The following is a 22,380-nucleotide window of genomic DNA, read 5'->3' as shown; positions in this document are numbered from 1 at the left end:
GGCAGAGAGTGTAGAGACTAGAGGAACCAAATCACTTTCAGATTGTTCTATATCTCTATTCACTGCAAAGACACAAGCGCAGTGAAAAGACCTTCCATTTCCCTTATTTAAACTTCTGAATAGCACTAAGCTAGAAGTCAGAAATAGACACACTTGGTCCTGAAGAAGTTTTTGTTCACATAAATAACAGGCCAAAGGAAGAATGAGCTAATTATCTAGTTCGGTGGAAAATTTTCAAAAACAAGTTCATGTATTCAGGTAACACCCTAAGTGAAGACCTATGTTTTAGGCCAGTAGTTCTCAAAGTTTGGTCCCTAACCAGCAGCATCAATGTCACCTGGGAACTCGTGAGAAAAGCAAATGCCAGGTCTAGGGCCACCCTGAGACCTACTGAATCAGAAACCCTGGAGTGGGGCCCAATGATATGTGTGGAAAAAGCCCTGCAAGTGATTCTGATGCACAATCAAGACTGAGAAATGCTCTAAAATACTCAAATGTGCATTTCAAATAACCTATTACTCGAAGCCATTTCCAACAGCAGCAATTTTTAACTAATATTCTCACCAAAAAGTCATCCTGATGGATTTAGGATTGGGACATATTTAAAAAAAACAAAAACAAAGAACAGGCAAATGACATTACTCTGCATTAACAATTCATCAGAAATTCGTTTAACAAAGAACAGAAATTTGAGAAAAACAAATACATTCTGTCTTCCATAAAAAATGTTTTTAAAACTGATATATCAAAGTGTCAAAGCCCATACCATGTGCTTATTTCTCAATAACTGGCCTGATAACACAGTAGCTGTTAACTTTTTTCCCCACCCTTAAGCAATCACAGAAACACAACCTCATGATGAGGGATCACTTCTCTAAGGCAGAACTACAGGTGTGTGGTGCAGTGTCAGGGCAATACCTGAAATCTAGCGGGAACAGCAAGGGAAGCTAACTGTGCAGGGGACAGTGTCTCCTTTTATTCCGTAGACCACACACAAGCCACTCCTAGCTACGGCACCCCTGGTCCACCTGGGCCAGTCAGGTCTGGGAGAAGCCTGGCACCAACACCCCTCCCTGAGCCTGGCTTGGTCTTGTGTTGATTCCTGGGTCAACCAGGAATTAGCAGGTAAATTCTGTCTTTGTTAGGAAAAGAAACATAAATTACAATATCAGTTTGTGATACATGGAAGGGATCTGGTGAAGCACAGTGACAAGACCACAATCTGGCTTAAAGTGGGACAGAGCTGGGTCTGAGTACAAGCTCTACCACTCGCTAAGAGAGGGACTTAAGAAAGTTGCTTAAACTTTCAGAGTCTCCATTCTTTTTTTTTTTTTTTAAAGATTTTATTTATTTATTTGACAGAGAGAGACACAGTGAGAGAGGAGCACAGGCAGGGGGAGTGGAGGGGGGAGAGGCAGGCTCAGATGGTTAACCGTCTGCCTTCGGCTCAGGTCATGATCCCAGGGTCCTGGGATTGAGCCCCACGTCGGCTCCTGACTCAGCGGGGAGTCTGCTTCTTCCTCTCCCTCTCCCTCTGCCTCTCCCACTGCTCATGCTCTCTCTCTCTGTGTATCTCTGTGTCTCAAATGAATAAATAAAATCTTTAAAAAATAAAATAAAAGGTAAAAATTATTAGAAGTCACCTTATTCCCACTCTGGGTTGAAAAAAAGAAAAAAAGAAAGTCTACGGTTTCCATTAGACTTACTGTTAACAAATATTTTTATTCATTAGGCCCAGTGCCTGTTTTAGAGTTTAAGCATAAAAAGAAAAACGCTATGTTCAGGAAGATGAAGCAAGTAATTCCTTTAAATAGTAAGAACCTGCAAATCTAAATACACCTGAAATAGTAAAAAGAAAAGAAACCCAGTTTATAAATTTCATTTTCTACCTTAACCTGGAGAAAGAAAACAACATAATTTTATCTTATTTCTTCATAGTGTTTAAATATCCTTCAATTTCTTGGAGTTGGTAGGTACAAAAGTCTCATACACTTTTATTTTCATTCTATATGTAGAAATTATCTAAGTGTTAATACAATATTTGTTTCTATTACTGTTACAAGGAAAAAAAGGAACCCTAGATATATCGTATCTTGATGGACCATGTATTTTATTATTTTGAAAATAAACAATAATCAAGTTTTTCTGGGGGAAAATGGGGGCCAAAATTGGAAGAGTTTCATGATATAGGTGAAAAAATGGAATAGAAAGGAAATAGAAATATTTCTCATGTGTGTGTTTGATTTCTGATACTTGGGTGTTATAAGTCATGGAAATAGAAAATAGAATAGAAAATTTTCCATTATTAGCAATATTAGTTTCAAAACTAATTTTGGAAAAAGAGAGCTGGACACTGGAAGGAGTTTCTATACCTTTCTTGGTAAACATTAGAGCAGACTAGTGCTGAATTACAATGAAAGAATAGATTTAAACAAATATGCACACATACACACAAGGCAATGTTGGGATGCAAAAGTAGAAAATATTTGAAAAGAAGAAAGTTCTTTTACAACTTAGCAAACTCTTAGCATATTTTTACATCATAAGTTTCTGACACAGCAAATGGAAATTGTTAGTCTTCTCCCTGAGTTAGATTGGCTAATTATCACAAGATTTTATTCTCAATGGCATGTGAATCTAAAATTTTATATTGTCTGAGTAGGGAGGTTCTGGGCAGGTAAAGTTCTCAACTTCTGAAGAACTTTCAGACGTGTCAAAAGTAGCCAAGGAAAATCATAATATTCCACCTGCATTTTTCAAGTCACTTCACGTAATGCTTTATTTTTTAAAAAGTAATGAAAGTTCACGTAACTATGAACACTGCACAAAGTCATGAAAGGCACTAATGACATATTCCATAATTATAATAAGATTGTTTTTATTTAGTCCATCTATGCACTCACGGCTTTCTTTTCTAATAAATACGTACCTCTGAAAATGCCTAGTAACTATCTGTGCAATAGAAAGTAACTGGTCATTCTAAAGTCAGTTTCAAATGTGCTTCTTCACACAGCTGTACACACATGTGTACAAACACAATTCTTCTTTGCATCTGCTCCAAGTTAGCAATATTTCATAAAGTACATGGCAAGAATGGCACCTTCAAGTGTTAATCTGAACATAAATCTATACTTTCAATAGGTTGTGGCACATATACTTTGTTCCATAGAGGAATCTGATACACACACAAAAAAGGGGGGGGGACAATGTTGAATTTTCTTACTCCAAAACAAAGCTGTCTTTTCAAACTAAAGTAAGTTATGGTCTTCCATATTATAACTAAGTGATTTTCACTGGGGATTATCTGAGTAATTTTTGCAACATTTAGATAAAGTACTCTTTGAGTCAACCAAACGTTGAAGAACAAAAAAACAAAAACAAAATAAAACAACTGAAACATTTTCTCAAGCTGCTGAGTTGTAAATAAGAAGTTAGATTTTTATTATCCTGCACCACTATATCCAACCCTGCAAATGCAGTGACGAGTTTTGTTACTATCTGAAATCGTCAGTTTCTGAGCATTAAGGACAGCAATGATAAAAAGAAAATTACCTTCTTGAGATTAAGAGCTTAAATTTTGGATTATACACGGAACAAATCTGTTTCCAGAGATCACACCCCGTTTTCATCGGAATCACCCTAAAATCTGAAGTTGGAATAACCATACATCTCAAAGATTTTCATTTATGATACACGGAGGCAGACACCTTTTCATAAAATGGAAGTTTTGTATTGAATCTCTGTGGTATGAAATTCTAAATTCTTGTCTCAAACCGATTTCCTGACTTTTAAAAGAATGTATATTTATCCACACTTGTAATCTGCCAAATATTAAATTAAATGCATATTTAATATAATTAAAAGCAAAGATACAGAATCCTGACAGGTAAATTTCTCTGGCGCGTTTGTCTCTGTCCCTCACCTGTTAAAAGATCAAACACTGTGTGCTCTGGTAATAACCTGATGAATGAGGTTCCCATCTCCACCATACCAACAGCCACCTCATCCTCTACAAAGGTCAACTGCAACTTGATGTAAACATAAATATTCCTTTAGGTCTAATTAAAATAGAGATACTCTACTTATGTAATTGGAAAGAAATGTTTCCAGAAACTTAAAGTTACTTAATAAAGAAATCTAATGAAGTTTCTGTCCTAGACTATCTTTGGCTTCCATTAAGTTCAATAAAGCTAAGATTTATCTGCACAACTACCAAAAAAAATGCCCAATTTTTACAAAAATGCACACTAAACACTTCAGAAGTAAACAAAACTGGGTGAACTTCTGTGTCAATCAATGGTACATGAGTTATAACTTACTCTGGAAACATGGCTACCTATAAAACCACTTCTACTCATAATAGCTCAAAGATACAAAAAGTTTCTAAAGATCTATCAAGAGCAAGGAAAACATATACACCCACCTATTTTGTGTGTGTGTGTGTGCGCGTACAGTGCTTTGCAATTATTAATTTGCAAAGAAATTATTTTATTTAAAATCAAATACTATATTTCTAGGAAGCAACAATTACCAGGAATCTCTGAGGTCCTTTAAATGTGATCATTTCACGTTATCAAAGCAATGAATGTTCTTCGTCCTTTGTTTTTTGTTCTGCATCTGCATTAACATGGCTGCTAATTATGTTAGCCTGGTGGCACATAAAGTCTGAATGGGAAAAATCACATGATTGTTATAAAACTTCCTTATGATTCAAATGTATACTCGCTTAGACTGAACACTCCTATATTACAAGTACCTCTATTTTGTTAGAGAATTTAGCTTTGATTCAGAATTTCTGTTCCATAACAGACGGTGTATTGGAGATGTAGCACTTCTCCAATACACCGTCTCATATATGCACACACATGAACAAAGACACATACACACAGAAATCTTTAGCCTTATCATGCCACTTTGTATATTTAGCTTTCTCATTTGTATATTTAGGTTTTCCCAAAATTGTTAAGTTCTTGAGAAGTTTGTGTTCATCACACAAAATGCCACATAGATCTAATGCCTATGACTGCCAAAATAAAGCCCTACTATGCTAAATGATTAAAAGTTAAATCACATTTTAAAAATTTTAAATTGAAAATAGCATTAGAATGTGCTTACCCACCCACTCATTCTCACAGTTTTATGATTTTACACAGTGAATCAGCAAAAGTATTCTTTTCTAAATCATATATGAACATAGGAATGTTTTGAAAATGTTTACACAATTTGGCATACTTGGCCTAACCAGTGGTTTAACAAAGTAAACTCTCCCATTATTCTGATTAGCTTTATCATTAAGAGTAAAAATCCTTTATTGCAAAAACTAAACGAATATGTAGCAAAAAGAAATAAACTGGTTTATACATCACTGAAAAAAATATTATATTCTTAAAATCATATTTATAGTTCCACCTTCTTTTTCTTACAACCAAGTGCCTAAGTAATTCACAGATCAAAATACGCATCATGAGATAACTTTCCTGGGGAAGAAAAACACCCCAAGACAATATGCAACAAAAAGCACTGCTTTAGCTATATAGTAAACAAAACAACAAAAACAATAACAACAAACACTCCTGGGCTTCAAGACGACTGATAAACAATGAAGACCACTTAAGGAATTCTTCCATCAGTTTCAACAGCAAATCCTTGCTCTTTTGAACACTTTACTGGTTGGGCTCTCAGAAATCTCCTTCAGTCTAGTAGTCCTTTCAGCCTTTATGAAACAATTGTTAGAAATGTGGATGGCTTTTCAGATTAATTTATACTTTCCAAGGAAAGCTATTTGATAGCAGGAGTGAGCAACTACTCCTACCTCAAATTAACCACTTACAGTGGTATATTTTTCATCTATAAGCTATCCTCAGCCCCTCCTATTGCCCTTAGAGAATTTAAATTCAGAGACTATGATGTTTTCCATTACTGGCTTCTTGCCTCTTTGCAAATGTACAACATTCCTCAAAAAGTATATATAATTCTCCATCCTATAGGATCAGACAACATGTCTCTTCCAAGAGCAATTACACACATAATGTAAGACAGAATATTTTTCTTTAGAATTGTGACTTAAAGGCTACTGATTCAGTTTATGGCAGTGGTGTTACTGAGTTTATCTAAGTATTTCTCTTCAATCTACATACTTTTAAAACTCAACGTGGCTTCTAGATCAGACTGCTGTAAAGATACCATCTGCCCTACATAGTGGTCTATTAGAGCATTATACTTATAAGACAATATATTCCTTGAAAAATAACAAACGTCAGTGAAGAAACAAAGATACTGCAAAAAAAAAATAGTATTGGAAGAAAAGTCAAAAATTCCATATCTCTCTGTTTTAACACCTGTATAGTAAATTATATGACAACCACGTTGTTACAGTAATAGGAATGCAAAGCATAAAGGAACAGGAGATACATCTTGCTTTGCTTAAAGAAATTAAAGACAAGTTTAACCCGCACCTGCCAAACTGTCTTCAGAGGAACAGAAATAGGTGGGGGCGGAAAGGCTCACTTCTCCTGTACCCCACAGTGCCTCTCCCTGAAATCATTTTAAATATAGGCAATATATCTGTCACCTTTTCTCTTTTATTTTTTCCTTCCATTCTAATCAATGGCAGACCCTTTACTGCACTCCCCAGCCCAGTATCTCAAAGGCACATTACAGAATAAGAGGACCCAAGTGTCACTTACCAGTTGCATGCCACAGATAAAGATAAGCGTGCACCTGCCGCTGCAATAACCCATGGTTTCCGAGACCCCTGCCACAGCCAGACTGTCCCACGTCGGCCACCGTCGAGCCCCCACTTTATCCAATCAGATCGCGGGGAAGGACAGGCAAACCTGCCGAGGGCTCGGGGGCTCCGGGCTGCTGCTGCCAGCGTCCTGGGAAGTGACAGGCATTAGGACCTGCTGGCGCGGCGGCGGCGGCGGCGGCAGCTCCAGCCGCGCCCGCCAAACATACCTTCACTCGCTCGGTGCACACGCCGCGCCGCGGGCAGAGGTGCCCGCGGAGACGCGCTCGGGGCCGGCAGGGGCAGCAGCGGCAGCCTCGCAGCGCCGCCGCGCCTTCAGGCATCTGGCCGCGAAGTTTCGCCCCCGCCGCTCCTCGCGCCGGCTCGCCCCACGCCCCCCAGCGCGGCCGCCGCCCGACGCGCGCTCGCCCCGCGCTCTCCGCGCGCCGGCTTCGGGGGCGGCAGAAGCGCGCGCGGGGCGCTGCCCGCCTCCCTGCGCCGCCCGCGGCTCCTCTGCGCCCGGCGCTGCGGGGCCAGGCGGGCGGGGGCGGGGCGCGGGCCGGGCGGGGGCGTCCGGGCTCCGCGGTCCCGGGCGGCGGCGGCGGCTGTGGCTGCCGCACGCAGTGATGCCAGGTCCGCGCCGCGTCCTGCAGCGGCGCTGCCCCTCCCCTCGCCCAAATGTGCTAATCCTCCTACAACAAATCCTTCAACTGCTCCCCGCCGCCCCTTCCCGAGACGTAAACTTCTTGCAGCTCCGCAGGGGCTGCAGCTCAGGGGCTGTTGGCGGCGATGTCTAGGCGGGAAGAAGCGGCGCAGAAGCGGTGACTGCGGCGGTGGTGACGCTGGGGACCGCGGGGCGAAGAGTCCGGGCAGCAGGTCCGTGGCTTCCTGGGCTTGCGTGGGTCCTGCTCCCGCAGCCGAGCCTGAAGCACTAGGCGCGAGCGGGCCGCGTGTGTGCGCCTGTGTGTGTTTGGGGAGAGGGCACGAAGAGGAAGGCTAGAGAAGGATGGTGGAGTGATGAAATAGGGGTGCAGCCGCGGCATCCTGACGGGTCGGAAAGCCCGCCTGGCGGACGGGTAGGAGGAGGGGAGGAGAAGGGGTGCCGCGGCCGCAGACGCACTTCCAGCCGCCCAGCGCCCGGCTCCGGAGCATCTGCAAGGGCCGGAGCGTGGAGAGTTACGGAACCGACCCTGCTTGGGAAAAGGGGCCGGGTTGCTGCTGGAGCTGGTGGGGAATTGGGGAACCGGAGAGAGTAGGGATGCAATGAGTTGCCGTTGCTGCTTCAAACTGTTTTCACTCGAGAAATTAAAGAATCAGAGACAATTTTAGCACTCAACTACTACAGCTTTAAGGACCGTCCCAGCTGGGTGTGGATTCCTGAAGGTGGATGCTCCAGACCCGGCTCCGGAGCGCCAGCCAGAAGCTGGGCATAGGCTCCTGCAAAGACCCGCTTCGGAGCCCGCTGCTGCCACCTGCGGGCGGAAATCCGAAGAGCGAAGCAAGTTGGTCCAGGTGGCGGCCCCCGGGGTCTGGGTATTCAAGGATCTAAGGGTCAAGTTTCTTTTATAACCCCTGGCAGCTAATGAACGTATTACTGGCTTTCGCAGGAGGTGAAAGGGTGATATGGACATCTGCTGGGGAACTAAGTCATTGGAATGAAGAGCTGAGACTGATGAGAAAAGAGAAAAGGAAACCAAAAGCAAGCGTGCCCCACACCTCATAGGATAAAGACAGATAAAACGACATCAGGCAAGGAGCTTTCCAGAGCAAATGCGATTTGGCCCTTCTGATAAAATGGCATTTGTGTAGGATAGTGTTATGCTGGGAACCACAAATAAGGATCCCAAATTATTGCTTTCTTTGAATAAATATTATGACGTAGCAGAATGACTAAATATAAAGAAACTGAACAGCACAGGGACACTAGTCTCCAGAAGCCTGGTACTGAATTTTCAGAAATGACTTGTGAATCGTAGAGAGCCAAAAAGGGATTTGATCTGTTAAATTTTTGGAATGAAAATATTTTATTACTGTAATGTAAATGTCTGCTTTTAATCGCCCTATTTGTAAATGGGCTTTTCTCTGAAAAGTGTCTTTCAATGTTTAATGGAATTAAGAGAACCCAATCTATGCTCTTACCCACTGCCAGACCTGGTAGGTAATACCTGCTCCACAACCCTAGGTAAAAGGAAGCCAGAGGTGTCTTGTACAGATATTTCTTTTAGTTGTTACTATTCTGCCTTTATACACATATTAGCTGTTCAGTAGCTGCTGGGGATGCAGGTATTTTGTACTGCCAAACAAAAAGAAAGCTATTAAGTTGATGTTGAATATTGAAGAAGCTCTTACCATATTGCAAAAAGCATTGTATTACCTTTTTAAATTCATAGGAGCAACAATGCATGTGGATCCAGCAATAATCCTGCAATGGTTTCCCTGCAACCACCAGCATCTTTAGATTCTATAGGTTAAAGGAAAGCATAATGCTATCGGTAGCTGACTCTCAGTGCCCTGCCCATAGTCCCTGAATACTTGCCTTTCAGCAAATGCCCACCTTCTTTCTTCAAGCACTTGGGACTATCTGTCTATAGGCTCTTTCTAGCCACAGGAGGTGCTTGACTCCAGAATGAAGTTACAGCTGTGAGAACAATTCTTGCCCAATAATGATGGGAGTTGGTAGATCAATGCCCCAACTTCTCAACCTAGAGATGGGAAATCCTGAGACATACTCTAGTTACATCATTAACTTCCCCACCGGGATTGAGCCCGTAATGCCCATGGTTGACCACACTGGTTCATTCATGCACCCTGAATTAGCTTCCTTCCCTTCCTGCTTTATTTCCCTTCTCCTCTACCAGTGTTCCCTGGGTTCACCTCCAAAATAAATCACTCAAATCCTTGTGTCAGGGCTGCCTCTTGAGAAGCCCAACATAAGGCAATCTGCAAGGGCTTTTATTCTTGATACGGCATCATAGGCACATTAGTCTCAGAGGAGTGAACCAAATACATGTTTGGTATTGAACATTTATTGTGTGCACCTACTCCTTTACTCCATGCTACACCTGCATCATCTCATTCATTACTCACAAGAAACCGATGAGTTAGAAGCTCATTTGAAAGATACAGAAAGATCTAGAGAAATGAAGTATCTTGATCACAGGTGCACATGTTCTTGGTGGCACAATTAATGTGTGAAGGCACATCTGTGGGACATCAAAATTTACTTTCCAAACCACTGTACTGTACTTTATTGATATTTTACTATACTTCCTTGTCATTCTTTTGGAATTCCATACAGAAACGATGACTTAAAAATATTTAGGAGAATGATCACACATATTTTATCCCTTTTCCCAGCTTTACAGAGATCAGATTTTGTTATGTCTAAATTAAGTTCACTTTGCATCCTTTAGATACAGTATAGGCAAAGCCTGACTTATGAAAAGGTGCCCTAAATAGGGATACAGTTCCATTCCTTAAGGTGGCTATGTCCTTTCTGTTCCAGTTCCTATTATCCTTGGAGCCTTAGGCGAAAAGACTATAAAGAGAATCCCACCTGTCCCATTGAAGTGCATGAAGGAGAGAGATGTCTCAAATTGGAATGTCAATTGCACTTTCATTTAGAAATAGTCATACACTATACAACTATATAAGGCTTTCCTTGACTAGTCTGGTGATATAACTATTGTTAAGTACCTTGTTTCTGTGGGGAGAATGTGTCACATATTACACATCTCCATCTGACTGACCTTGGCATCCTACTTTAAAGTACCTTTCAAGGTTATTTCCTACTATTATCTTATTTATCTCTCAGAACAACTCATGGAATCCAATAGATACTCAGCCACAAAGTTGCTGTCAGCTCAACATCCAATCACTTGAACAAGAGCAGGAGTTTAAGTTTGGCTTTGTAACACCACTGAGCAATTTCACTCTGAGTTTTACTGTTCATTATAGTTTAAAAATATAAAGGCAGCAATTAACTTTACAGTCACAAACCAGTAAAATTGATTCATTGAATATTTTATACAAACTTGGATTTTTTTTCTTGTTTAGAAAATAATGTTCTTTTCAAAAATTTTAAAACAAAAATTATCTGGGGCACCTGGGTGGCTCAGTCAGTTAAGTGTCTGACTCTTGGTTTCAGCTCAGGTCAAAATCTTAGGGTAGTGAAATTGAGCCCCAAGTTGGGCTCCTCTGGCTCCGTGCTCAGTGCAGTCTGCTTGAGACTCTCTCTCCCTCTCCCTCTGCCCCCACCCACTTGCTCACTCACTCTCTGTCTCTCAAAAATAAATCCTTTTTAAAAAGAAAATAGAAAGGGCGCCTGGGTGGCTCAGTTGGTTAAGCGACTGCCTTCGGCTCAGGTCATGATCCTGGAGTCCCGGGATCGAGTCCCGCATCGGGCTCCCTGCTCGGCGGGGAGTCTGCTTCTCTCTCTGACCCTCCCCCCTCTCATGTGCTCTCTCTCATTCTCTCTCTTTCAAATAAATAAATAAAATCTTTTAAAAAAATAAAAAAATAAAAAGAAAAAAAAATAAAAAGAAAATAGAAAAAGAAAATCACCCATAATCCTTCTACCCACAGATAATCTGTCATTTTTGCACAAACCATTTTTTGTAAAAATGGGACTATATCGTCCATAATATATTTTAATCTGCTTTTTCTTTTCACTTAATAATAGATCAATAACATATGTCCAACCCATTAACTATTAAGCTCATGAATTCTGCAGCCAAATTGACTTCATATTCCAAGCTCTGCTGCCATTTACCAACCATGTGACATTAAGTAAATCACTTAGATTTCTGTGCCTTAGTCTCATAATCTATAAGGGGTAAGGAGTAGGGGAGTAATAATGCACATATACCCTAGGGTTGTTCAGAGGATTATGTAAATGTCAATATATGAAAAGCAGGGCCTGGAGCATACTTAACATTTTAAGATTGTTAATTATCATTATTCTGCATACAATGTAGCTTTATCACTATATAACATTCTAATGTAAGCAAGTATTCCAATTATTTAATTCTTATCCTTTTCTTAGACATACAGGTTTCGTGGTGGGCAAAATAATGGCCCTTCAAATATGTCCACACCATAATCCTGAGAACCTGTGAATATGTTATTTCACATGGCAAAAGAGATTTTAGCACAAATGAAGAACTTTGAGATGGGGAGAGTAGCCTGGATTATCCAGGTGGGCCCACTCTAATTGTTTGAGTCCTTAAAAAGAGAACTTTTGCCAGCTGATGAAGTGGAGGGAGACAGAGGGTAATGGAAGAAATGGAAGAAGAAGGTCAGGAAGATGCAAGGTGAGAAGTTCAACCCACCACTGCTGAATTTGTTAAAGGATGAAGCGGGGCAAGAGTCCAGGAATGTATGTGTCTCATAGAAGCTAGAAAGGGTAAGGAAATGGAGTGTCTCCTCCAGCCTCCAGGAGGAATGCATTCATGCCCCAGCTTGATTTTAGCCCACTTAGACTCTTGTCAGACTTCTGACCTACAGAACTGCAAGATAATTAATATGTGCTATTTTAAGCCACCAAATTTGGAGTAATTTGTCATAACAGCAGTAAAAATCCAATACAGTTTACTTCCAATGCTTCAATATTATTTCATAGTATTTAAATTTGTAGGTATGTTTTTGCCTGTATTATGATCACTTCTTTAGGATACATTTCTAGAAGTTATATTTGGATCAAAGAATGAGCAAAAATATGTTTTTGATAAATAATACCAAATTTCTTTTCAGGGGTTCTATCAACGTATACCTATAGGAAATATACTTGCCCTTTTCCCTTTGCCATTATCAGTAGTGGATATTATCATTCTTAAAAAAACTGCTCCATCTTTCATTGTAATTTACATTTTTTTGTATAATGATCATTTCTTAAATACCTAGTAAATATGCTGAAGTGGACTGTGACCCATAAATATATCACATTGTCTTTTGCCTTTCTGTAATGATTTCTCTTGCAAGTTCAATTGCAATTCTAATAATATTATCCAATGACAGATTCTATACTATGGAACCTTAGCAATGAAAGCCCATTTATTGGGGTGCCTGGGTGGCTCAATCATTAAGTATCTGCCTTCAGCTCAGGTCATGATCCCGGGGTCCTGGGATCGAGCCCCGCATCGGGCTCCCTGTTAGGTGGGAAGCCTGCTTCTCCCTCTCCTGCTCCCCCTGCTTGTGTTCCCTCTCTCGCTGTCTCTTTCTCTGTCAAATAAATAAATAAAATCTTAAAAAAAAAAAAAAAAGAAAGTCCATTTATCTATTTAACCAAAATCCTGGCCTTCAGAGAAAACATTGGAGAGATGTGGTAAGCCAACATGACAGACTATGCCATCATAAGGACCAGAGCTATCGTTATGATCAATGCCTAACCAGTCATTTTTCTTGTATTAAATACCATTTCAGTTATATACTTCTAAATTAAATTATTTTAATTTGTAATTTATGTAAATTTTACTTATAATATCAAGTAATTGATTTTCCCCTAATTTGTGCTGATTTTTTTTAACATGATAAGAATCAGAAAATAGGTGTAAGGACAAGCCTACTGCTCTAATTGCTGTTGTAACAACCTACTCCAAATATAATGGCTTTAAACAATAATTTTATTATGCTTGTGGATTCTGTGGGTGGGGAATTCCGAGAGGGCACAGAGGGGAATGTCTTGGCTGCGTGCCTGGGGGTGGTTTCATGGCTCCGCGCAGGGCTCACCTCCACATTCATTTACTCGCAAGTCTGGCACAGGGGTTGGAAGGGCTTGAGGACCAGCCTTAAGGCAGGTGTGTGGCCTGTATGTACAGCCTGGCTTCCTCACAGCATGGCTGCTTCCGAGTAGCTGGACTTCTTACATGGCAGCCGACGCCTCGCAGCACCATGTTCCAGCCAACGAGGCAGAAGCTGGGCTGCCTTTTATTAACCCATCCTCAAAAGTCACCCAGCTCCACCTCCCTCATATTCTTTTTTTTTTTTAATTTTTATTTAAATCCAATTACTTAACATATAGTGCATTATTAGTTTCTCGGGTAGATTTTAGTGATTCATCAGTTATATACAATACCCAGTGTTCATTACATCACGTGCCCTCCTTAATGCCCATCACCCAGCTACTCCATCCTCCCTACCCACCTCCCCTCCAGCAACCCTCAGTTTGTTTCTTAGAGTTATGAGTCTCTTATGGTTTGCCTCCCTCTCTGTTTTTTTCTTATTTTATTGTTCTTCCCCCATATTCTACTAGTTACAAGGAAGTTACAAGCCCACCCTACCTAAAGGAGGGGAAGACCTAGATCCCCACTGTTACCAGAGGAATGTCAAAGAAGTTGAGGGCCATGTATTCAAACCTCTGTTTTAACCATTGAGTAATTAAAGGGAATCATAATTAAAGGGAACTTATTGTTTCCTGAACATTAAAATAAGTAAAAATTAAAATTTAGACTTATTGCTATTGTATCACAATAAAAAAAGTTACCTTTGTACTAACATATCAGAGAAACAAACTAATTGACTATAAAAGAAAGTGTTGCTCTGAATTAACCAGAATGAAAAATGATTAATAATAATTTGACTTTGGGTTTTGTATGCTGTGGACAAGTAAAGGGAATATATTCTATCCACTCAAATGACTTCACATTCTCAAGGGCAAGTTAAAAGTTGGGATTCATTTCCTACAATTATGAAATGAGGAATGGAGTATTTAAACCATTCAATAGAATGAGACTAAACAAATGATTAGTTTTTAGTGAAGCAATAGTAATATGCACTCTCCATTTTTTATGTAATTAAGATTTATTACACAACTTGAAAGTATCTTTCCAGATAATGTAGTTACTGTAAAATTTCTTTATTTGCTGTGCTTTCCCCCAGTTTATCTTTCTACAACCCTAATAAATACCAATTTAATAGAATATTAGAAAGTGACAAAGAGAAATGTTAGGAAAGTAGATGTAGTGTACTTACTTATAATAGGATTAATTCAAAATCCTTACACTGTGGTATGTTTTGAGCTTCTGGAAGGAAAAAAAATAAATCCCTAAACACAGTTGTGTCTTTTTTATAGTTAAGACATTCAGTAATATAAATATGATATTCTTTTTTTTTTTTTAAAGATTTTATTTATTTATATGACAGAGAGAGCGAGAATGGGAACACAAGCAGGGGGAGTGGGAGAGGGAGAAGCAGGCTTCCCGCTGAGCAGGGAGCCCGATGCGGGGCTCGATCCCAGGACCCTGGGATCACGACCTGAGCCAAAGGCAGACGCCCAACGACTGAGCCACCCAGGCGCCCCTAAATATGATATTCTAATCAAATGTTTGTTTTCCCTTTTTGAGAGAGAAGAAATGAATTCTTTAGTGGGATACCGAATTTAAATTGTCCTTTTTAAATCTGGAGGTAGATAAAAGATGCAGGCATTTTGTGTTTACCTTCTTTTGCTGTGAGCTGGAGGATATGTAGAACCATGACTTCCTTGTAGGTCTGTTCAGGTTCCATTGCCCATCCTAGTCCTGTGCAGTAAAGACAGTGGTTCTGAAATGCTTCCAGTGGGCTCTGCATAGGTATTTTGTGGTAAACAGGGGTGTTCCTTTGATACCTTCTGAGGACCATCTTGGAGAAGGGGCATGGCCAATACCTGCCCACTGCCTGAACTATTTTTGTTTTCACATATGCCTCTTTGGCAAAACCACATAGGCACTACCTTCAAATCACAATAAAATTCTCACTGTTCATAATACTCTTCATTGCAACAACTGACTCTCTGTGTGTCACGATGTCATCATTCTATGTCTCCAGACAGCACTGCCAGCCCGACTCAAGAACCTTCCGTGGGACCATGGGGAAATTCTGGGTACTGTCCACATGACTTAGGAGTCCAGGGGACACTGGAGAACTGTATCCAGGCAGTCACTCTGTCCAACCACAGGCCTTGCCAATTTTACTCTGATGCTGCTGCCCCATGTTGGCGTTGCAGAGTGAAGAGTGTGGCAATGGTCTACACCCACCATTCAGGAGTAGCACCTCAACCAGAGTAGGTGGGGAAAGGACCACAATACACCTTTCCCTTTGTCTGCTTCCCCTACTTCTGCCACTTACCCAGCTTTCCACCAGTCCTTCAGTGGTTTCAAGTGGTGAGTTTCCCTTCTCTTCCCCCTTCCTAGTGAGGACTCTCCTCCTTTCTTCTAAGAGGAGGTAATAATAAGAGAGTGGGGTACAGGGAAAGAACAGCCAGCAGAGAGGGAGCAAAAATGTTATACCTGTTCATAGCTGCAAGTTGAGTGAAACACATATATTGCCTTTAGGGGAAGGTGGGAGACTCTAAAATTTACCATAGCAAAAAGAAAAATTACTCAGAGTCATAAATCAGTAGAGATGAGGGCTGAGGGCCATGGCAGCTTTGACAAGGGGCAATTACTGTCACCTGGGTGAGTCAGGAGCAGAGTATTTAAGCTGGCTCAAGGCTTGGATGTAGAAACATCACTGATCCAGGCTCAGCAAGTCGGTTATTTTTATCTGCAACATAGGGAGCCTGGGCAATGTTGTTGGAATGGCAGGTCTGAATGTCAGTGTGAAGAGTTTGGCCTCCGAGTGACAAAGAGGAGCCCATGAGATATCTCGAACAGAGAAAGGACGTGAGCTACACCCCAGGAAGTCACCTTGCACTTGGACATAAAATGGATTGGAAAGGAGGGAGTGTAGATGTAGGAAGCCACAAAAACTAGAGCCAGAAATCATTGCTCCATGTTGTATGGCTTGGCCAAGACATCTAGAAGTCAATTTTTAAGTAAACATATTTGATAAACCTATTTTACCTCTGTTTTTTCAGCCCTTCACCAAGGTAAGTATATATGATGGACTTGATGTCCTATAATCCTTTGGCAAATAGTTTGATTCTTGAATCCTAAAAATAAAAAATATACTTTTCCTATCAGTTGTTATAGTCACATATGTATCACCATACTCAGATCCAAATATATCGTAAGCTTCCTTTCTATATAAAACATGGTACATATTTTTGTCTGTGAATAACTTCATTATGCTTTAAACTTAAATGTATTAAGACATATGACTATGTTAGTTTATACATAACTTATTTGTTTTTTATTTTTTTTAAAGATTTTATTTATTTATTTGACAGAGAGAGACACAGAAAGAGGGGGAACGCAAGCAGGGGGAGCGGGAGAGGAAGAAGCAGGCTTCCCGCCGAGCAGGGAGCCCGACGCGGGGCTCGATCCCAGGACCCTGGGACCATGACCTGAGCCGAAGGCAGACGCTTAACGACTGAGCCACCCAGGCGCCCCTTATAACTTATTTGTTTTTTGTATGTTCCCATTAAAATGTGACTATTGGAATCAAAAGATAGGAATTAAGTATATTTATTTGATTGACAATATATAATTAGATATCAGTGTTGGACTAAAGAATGCCATTTTAAAATAATGCACTAGCAAATGTGTTTATGACATGGGAGAAAAAGCAAAGCCAGGGAAATATTTGTATACTTAAGACACAATAAAAATTATTGGAAGTTTATACTTCTTAGAGTTGTTTGTGTTCATTCTAGCAGGATTATAGTAATACCAAATTATGACAGACATTTAATGGTTCCTGTGAAGATGGAATGCCAAGTGCTTTTTTTCCCTCTCTCCTACAGAATTTCACAATTTGATTGCCCAAGTGACATTTATACTGTCACATACTTTTGTGGAATGCCTTATGTTAATTACAGTTTTCACATTTTGCGTGGTGACAAAATTGTCACATTGTCTTATGCTTGAAATCTTTTTAACTAAAGAGTGGTTTTTGTAAAGAGGTCTTAAAGCAAAAACGTTTTTTTAACCAAGTAAAAATGAATTTTGGAAAGAGTTTTCTTTTTTCTTTGCTAGAGGGGAAATATCATAAGCTGTAAAATGCCTTGGATGTTCAAGTACAAGACAAAAAAAATCATACTATATTGTTACATATAAAAGCTTAATGAAGGGTGCCTGGGTGGCTCAGTTAGTTGAGCGACTGCCTTCGGCTCAGGTCATGATCCCAGGGTCCTGGGATCGAGTCCCACATCGGGCTCCCGGCTCAGCGGGGAGCCTGCTTCTCCCTCTGACCCTCTCCCCTCTTATGCTGTTTCTCTCTCTCTCTCTCAAATAAATAAATAAATAAATAAATAAATAAATAAATAAATGAAATCTTTAAAAAAAAAGCTTACTGAAGTAGAGGGGTATTCATGGTCAGTAAAATTAGGTAATGATAGTGATTAACAAATATATAGTTCTCAACAGGTCACAAAGTATTTTCAAGGTTACCTGCACAAAAATATTCATTATTTCAAATATTTCATATATCCTTTTACCACAAAATTCATACACTAAGAACACATATTTTGACATAACTTTTATTAATACAGAGATATTTTGTAAGTATGAACATTGAAGTCTTATTTTCCTTAGTCATATAGAAAGCAGAGCATACCCCTTGCCCTGTCACCATGGCTCACTTTATCTTTCACTGTGTAACAGCCAGCTGCAGTCTTACATAATACCTGCCATCGTCAAAAACATAAGGACCCAGCATCACAGAAGCTATAGTGACTTCCAGTTTTCTGCATGCTCTGAGTTTCTAAAACAAAAACAAAAACAAAAACCCATGAAAATCCAGACAAAAATAGTAATATTTATTTTAGAAAAAAAATACTGCCACTGAGTTCCTCTAAATAATGAACTCCTTGTTGTAACCAAGCATCAAATCATTTGTTTTATATCCAATCTTATCTTTCCTTTCCTCCCTCCCTCCTTAGTTTCCTCCTTCCTTCCTTCTTTTCTTTTTTTTTTTTTAAAGATTTATTTATTTATTTGAGAGAGCGAGAGTACATGAGTGGGGGAGGGTCAGAGGGAGAAGCAGGCTCCTCACTGAGCAGGGAGCCCGATGCGGGACTCGATCCCGGGACTCGGGGATCATGACCTGAGCGGAAGGCAGTCGCCCAACCAACTGAGCCACCCAGGCACCCTTCCTTCCTTCTTTTCATCCTTCCTTCTTTTTTTCTCCTTCCAGCTTTATTGATATGTAATTGACATATAACATTGTATAAATTTAAGTGTTAATTTGATACACTTATATATTGTGAAATGATTTTTAACCCCTATAGGATTAGCTAACACCTTCTTCACCTTAAATAATTGCCATTTCATTTTTTTGTGGTGAAAATATTTCAGATCTACCCCTTAGCAATTTTCAAGTATATAATATAGTATTGTTAACTATAATCACCATGCTATATGTTAGATCCCCAAAACATATTCATCTTTTAACTGAAAGTTTATACACTTTGGCCAACATCTCCCCATTTCCCCCACCCTCCAGCCATTCTACTCCCTGTTACTATTTTAGATACTACATGTGAGTGATGTCATTACAGTATTTGTTTTCTCATTCTGATTTATTTCTCTTAGCATAATGCCCTCAAAGTTCATCCATGTTTATATACATATAATCATGTTTTCTTTACCCATTCATTCATTGACAAACACTTAGGTTGTTTTCATATCTTGAATTTTGTGAATAAAGCTACAATGAACATGGGAGTGCAGATATCTCTTAGAGATACCGATTTCATTTCCTGCGGATATATACCCAGAAGTGGAATTGGGTCATATGATAGTTCTATTTTTATTTTCTTGAGGAACCAGTATTCCCCTTTGCTGTTTATAATGTATCCAACTTTAGACATCTCATTTAGTTTTTCTTTTTTTTTAATATTTTATTTATTTACTTGACACAGAGAGAGAGAGAGCACAAGCAGGGGGAGCGGCAGGCAGAGGGAGAGGGAGAAGCAGGCTCCCCACTGAGCAGGGAGCCTGATGCAGAACCTGAGCCTAAGGCAGACACTTAACCAACTGAGCCACCCAGGTGCCTTCGTTTAATTTTTCTAACCCCCGGTAACTTTATAATATGGGGACAATAATGTAGTACTTATATGATTGCTGGAAAAATTAAATGAAATAATATAAAGACCTCAATGTAATGAGTGTTTGTATAGTATTATTGGGTACTATAAATTAATTATGGAAAAACACATTATTTCCCTTTAAAATTTTTCAATTCCCACTTTCTCTCTCACCCTCTTAGACCCTTGAATTCTAATCCCAAACCTACTACTGACTTGCTGCTACCAACACTTGATAATGGATTCAGTTCACTTGATCATCATATGCAAACTTACATCTAATATGTCTGAAGCTAGAGAATCATTTTTTAACCTTTAAAACCTATAAAACTGCTCCACCTGAGAGCCCATTAAACCAATACTTACCCCCTATTTAGAAGCATGCTAACTTAACCATACCACAATATTTGCTGTAGGCAAATAAACATAACCTTGTAACCTACAAAGAAGGTTTGTAATATCACTCACAGTCCCTGGAGAAGGTCAGATTCAAGCCAAAATCTGTCATGCACTATGGACTGAAAATACACTAGTGATGTTTTTCTGAACCCACACAAGCACACAGGATCCTTTCTGGTAGAATTTGCATTGCCAGCAGGTGCTGGTCTTGTTCTTGATTCTGAGTCTCCATGAGGTCATTGCATCATTCATGCTTCCGCTGCTTCAGTGCCCAAATCTGGACCCAGAAAAATGGATAACCTATTTCAGAGAGTCCACTAAACATACCACTTAGTGTTTTTATTACAACATCTGGGTTTTTTTCCTAGGATAGTTTGTAGTTAACACTTTTCTTAAGTAAGTAGCCCCATTGACCTACTTAACCTTAAATAATATGGTCATCCTTAGAGCCTAGAGCACCCAGAACTGGATTCATTGTGTTTCTACCCAAGGCATTATTCTCTAGAATTCCTTTCATGATCTGGTGACAATCTGCTTATTCACATAGAGTGGCCAGTACCTTGGGGGAGTTTAGCAGAAATTCCAAGGTCTTCAGGTTAGTATTTAGCTGACCAGCATTGGCAGGTAGTCCAATCATTTCATGCTCTCCCCACATGAGATAATGGACTAAGGTAAGCAAACAGTGGGAATCATCTATGCCCAAAGTGAGATAATTCACCATCCTGTAATAATTTGATGAGAGGGAGAGGTAAGCTCAGAGAGGATTGTTCTAAGTCTGCTTGGTAAAGAACACTCAGAAGCGTCCTGACCTAGCTCATAGGGATCACGGAAGTAACTGGTGACACTCACACTTGACATGAAGCTAGAAAGAGAAAGGGATGTAATGAGATTTACTTAGTATAAGTCATCTAACAGAGAAATAAAGTCATAAGATATTGAGGAGGAACTGTAGGACCCAGAAAATGGTCAAGAAGAACAGGGTCAACATGGCAGTATTGATCCTTTTGTAGGGATAAAATTGAGATAATGTGTCATAGCCCCTTCTCAGCAAACTCCCCATTCGCTCCTTTCTAAAATTTATATTGTACGGATTTCTTCATTAACCATCCAATATGATGCTCTGCATAAGTGATAATCTCCATTTATAGATGCTAAAAATCTTTGAAAAGTAAAGTAACATAAAATCCCAAAGACAGTTTTAAATTTGAAAAAACAGTACTATTAACATAAGCTCACACTGAGCTCAAGATATTTCTACATGTTCAATATATTGTTTAGAGGAAAGAAAGTTGAAGCTAAGACCTTTTTTTTAATAATGACCATTTTAATGTCTGCTATCACACTGGGTAAATAATGTAGAGCTTCCAAATTTAGTCATAATAAGCAATAATTTTTCAATAAAAATGGGTAATTTCTCCATTTCAGCTTCCATGTAAGTGCCTATAGAATTAAAATGTTGACTTAAAATACATTTCAAATATTAATCTTACGGTAATTCCCAAGGATCATATCTTCAGAAGTTATTCCTAAAGATCACTAATTTTCCCTTAGATTAGGGCCATTTCATTTTCCTCTTGGTCTAGAATAGTAAACACTATCGTCCACCTCCTTTATTCTCAGGATTAGTGAAAATTTTTTTAAAGAGTTAAAAATTGAGGAAAGGCAATATATGAGCATTTAATAAAAATATATACATTTTAGAAAATACAGTGTTTGTCACAGACTAAGGGGCACTTCCTCATCACAACTTGGGTTTCTGTCCATTGGTGAGAGTTCCATGATTATACCAGTGCTGCTTGTCTCTGGCCTCTCATTCACTTCTCTGCAGGGGAGAAAGTGGAGCTTAATCTGCATGGTAAATTCAAAAGGAGAAAGAGAGCATATGCAGCCTAGCCCTTCCTCACTCTAAGGAGCCAGCATGCCTACATACACTAAGCTCGACCTTTTACAAAGATTGTCTCCTGTATGGGGAAGCTCCGATTATTCATCCACACTTCAGGCTTAAGTAAGAGTATCTAATTCAGTCCTAGGGATTTCACCTTCCTGCAGATTTTTTCTCCAATATCAACCTTATTAGTAATAAAGTGTTATGTTGGTGTTAAGTTGCCTCACTTGTATTGTTTCTCAGTTGACAGTGTTTGTTAGGCCCACGTCAACACCAAGTGCCAGTAATTCAGTTGCTGATTCCTTCATGGTTGTGCTTTGGTCTGGAAAGCTGTAGATGAGGGCTTGTAATTTATTCTCCGCACTATTACTGTAGGCTTGGTGAATGCATGTCTATGAAGACAACCACACAGCTTAGGAAACAGAACAG

General features: G+C 39.7%; 1 protein-coding gene and 1 long non-coding RNA gene across 5 annotated transcripts in view; one reads left to right on the top strand and one right to left on the bottom strand.

The window, feature by feature from the left end:
* Positions 1-7,031, bottom strand: part of NKAIN2 (sodium/potassium transporting ATPase interacting 2) — a 950,339-nt gene extending 943,308 nt beyond the window's left edge. For 2 of the 4 annotated variants that reach the window (XM_081828938.1, XM_081828939.1), the window contains exon 1: positions 6,687-7,031. In XM_081828938.1, coding sequence (XP_081685064.1) covers positions 6,687-6,740 — 54 coding nt within the window. In that variant the 5' untranslated portion in view covers positions 6,741-7,031. The remainder of the gene's footprint in view (positions 1-6,686) is intronic. The other 2 variants (XM_081828936.1, XM_081828937.1) reach the window with 1 other exon arrangement.
* A 293-nt stretch (positions 7,032-7,324) lies between these two features.
* LOC145723095 (uncharacterized) lies at positions 7,325-13,345 on the top strand. The gene is made up of 2 exons (XR_014147928.1): positions 7,325-8,239; positions 8,335-13,345. It is a non-coding gene; the product is annotated as an uncharacterized LOC145723095 (long non-coding RNA).
* Positions 13,346-22,380: the final 9,035 nt, after the last annotated feature.

Source organism: Leptonychotes weddellii, chromosome 8 (genome assembly GCF_054177405.1).
Source record: "Leptonychotes weddellii isolate Sample4059 chromosome 8, ASM5417740v2, whole genome shotgun sequence".
In the NCBI taxonomy this organism is placed as follows: domain Eukaryota; kingdom Metazoa; phylum Chordata; class Mammalia; order Carnivora; family Phocidae; genus Leptonychotes; species Leptonychotes weddellii.
The sequence above is the reverse complement of the archived record's forward strand: the minus strand, read 5'-3'. Positions and strand labels throughout refer to the sequence as shown.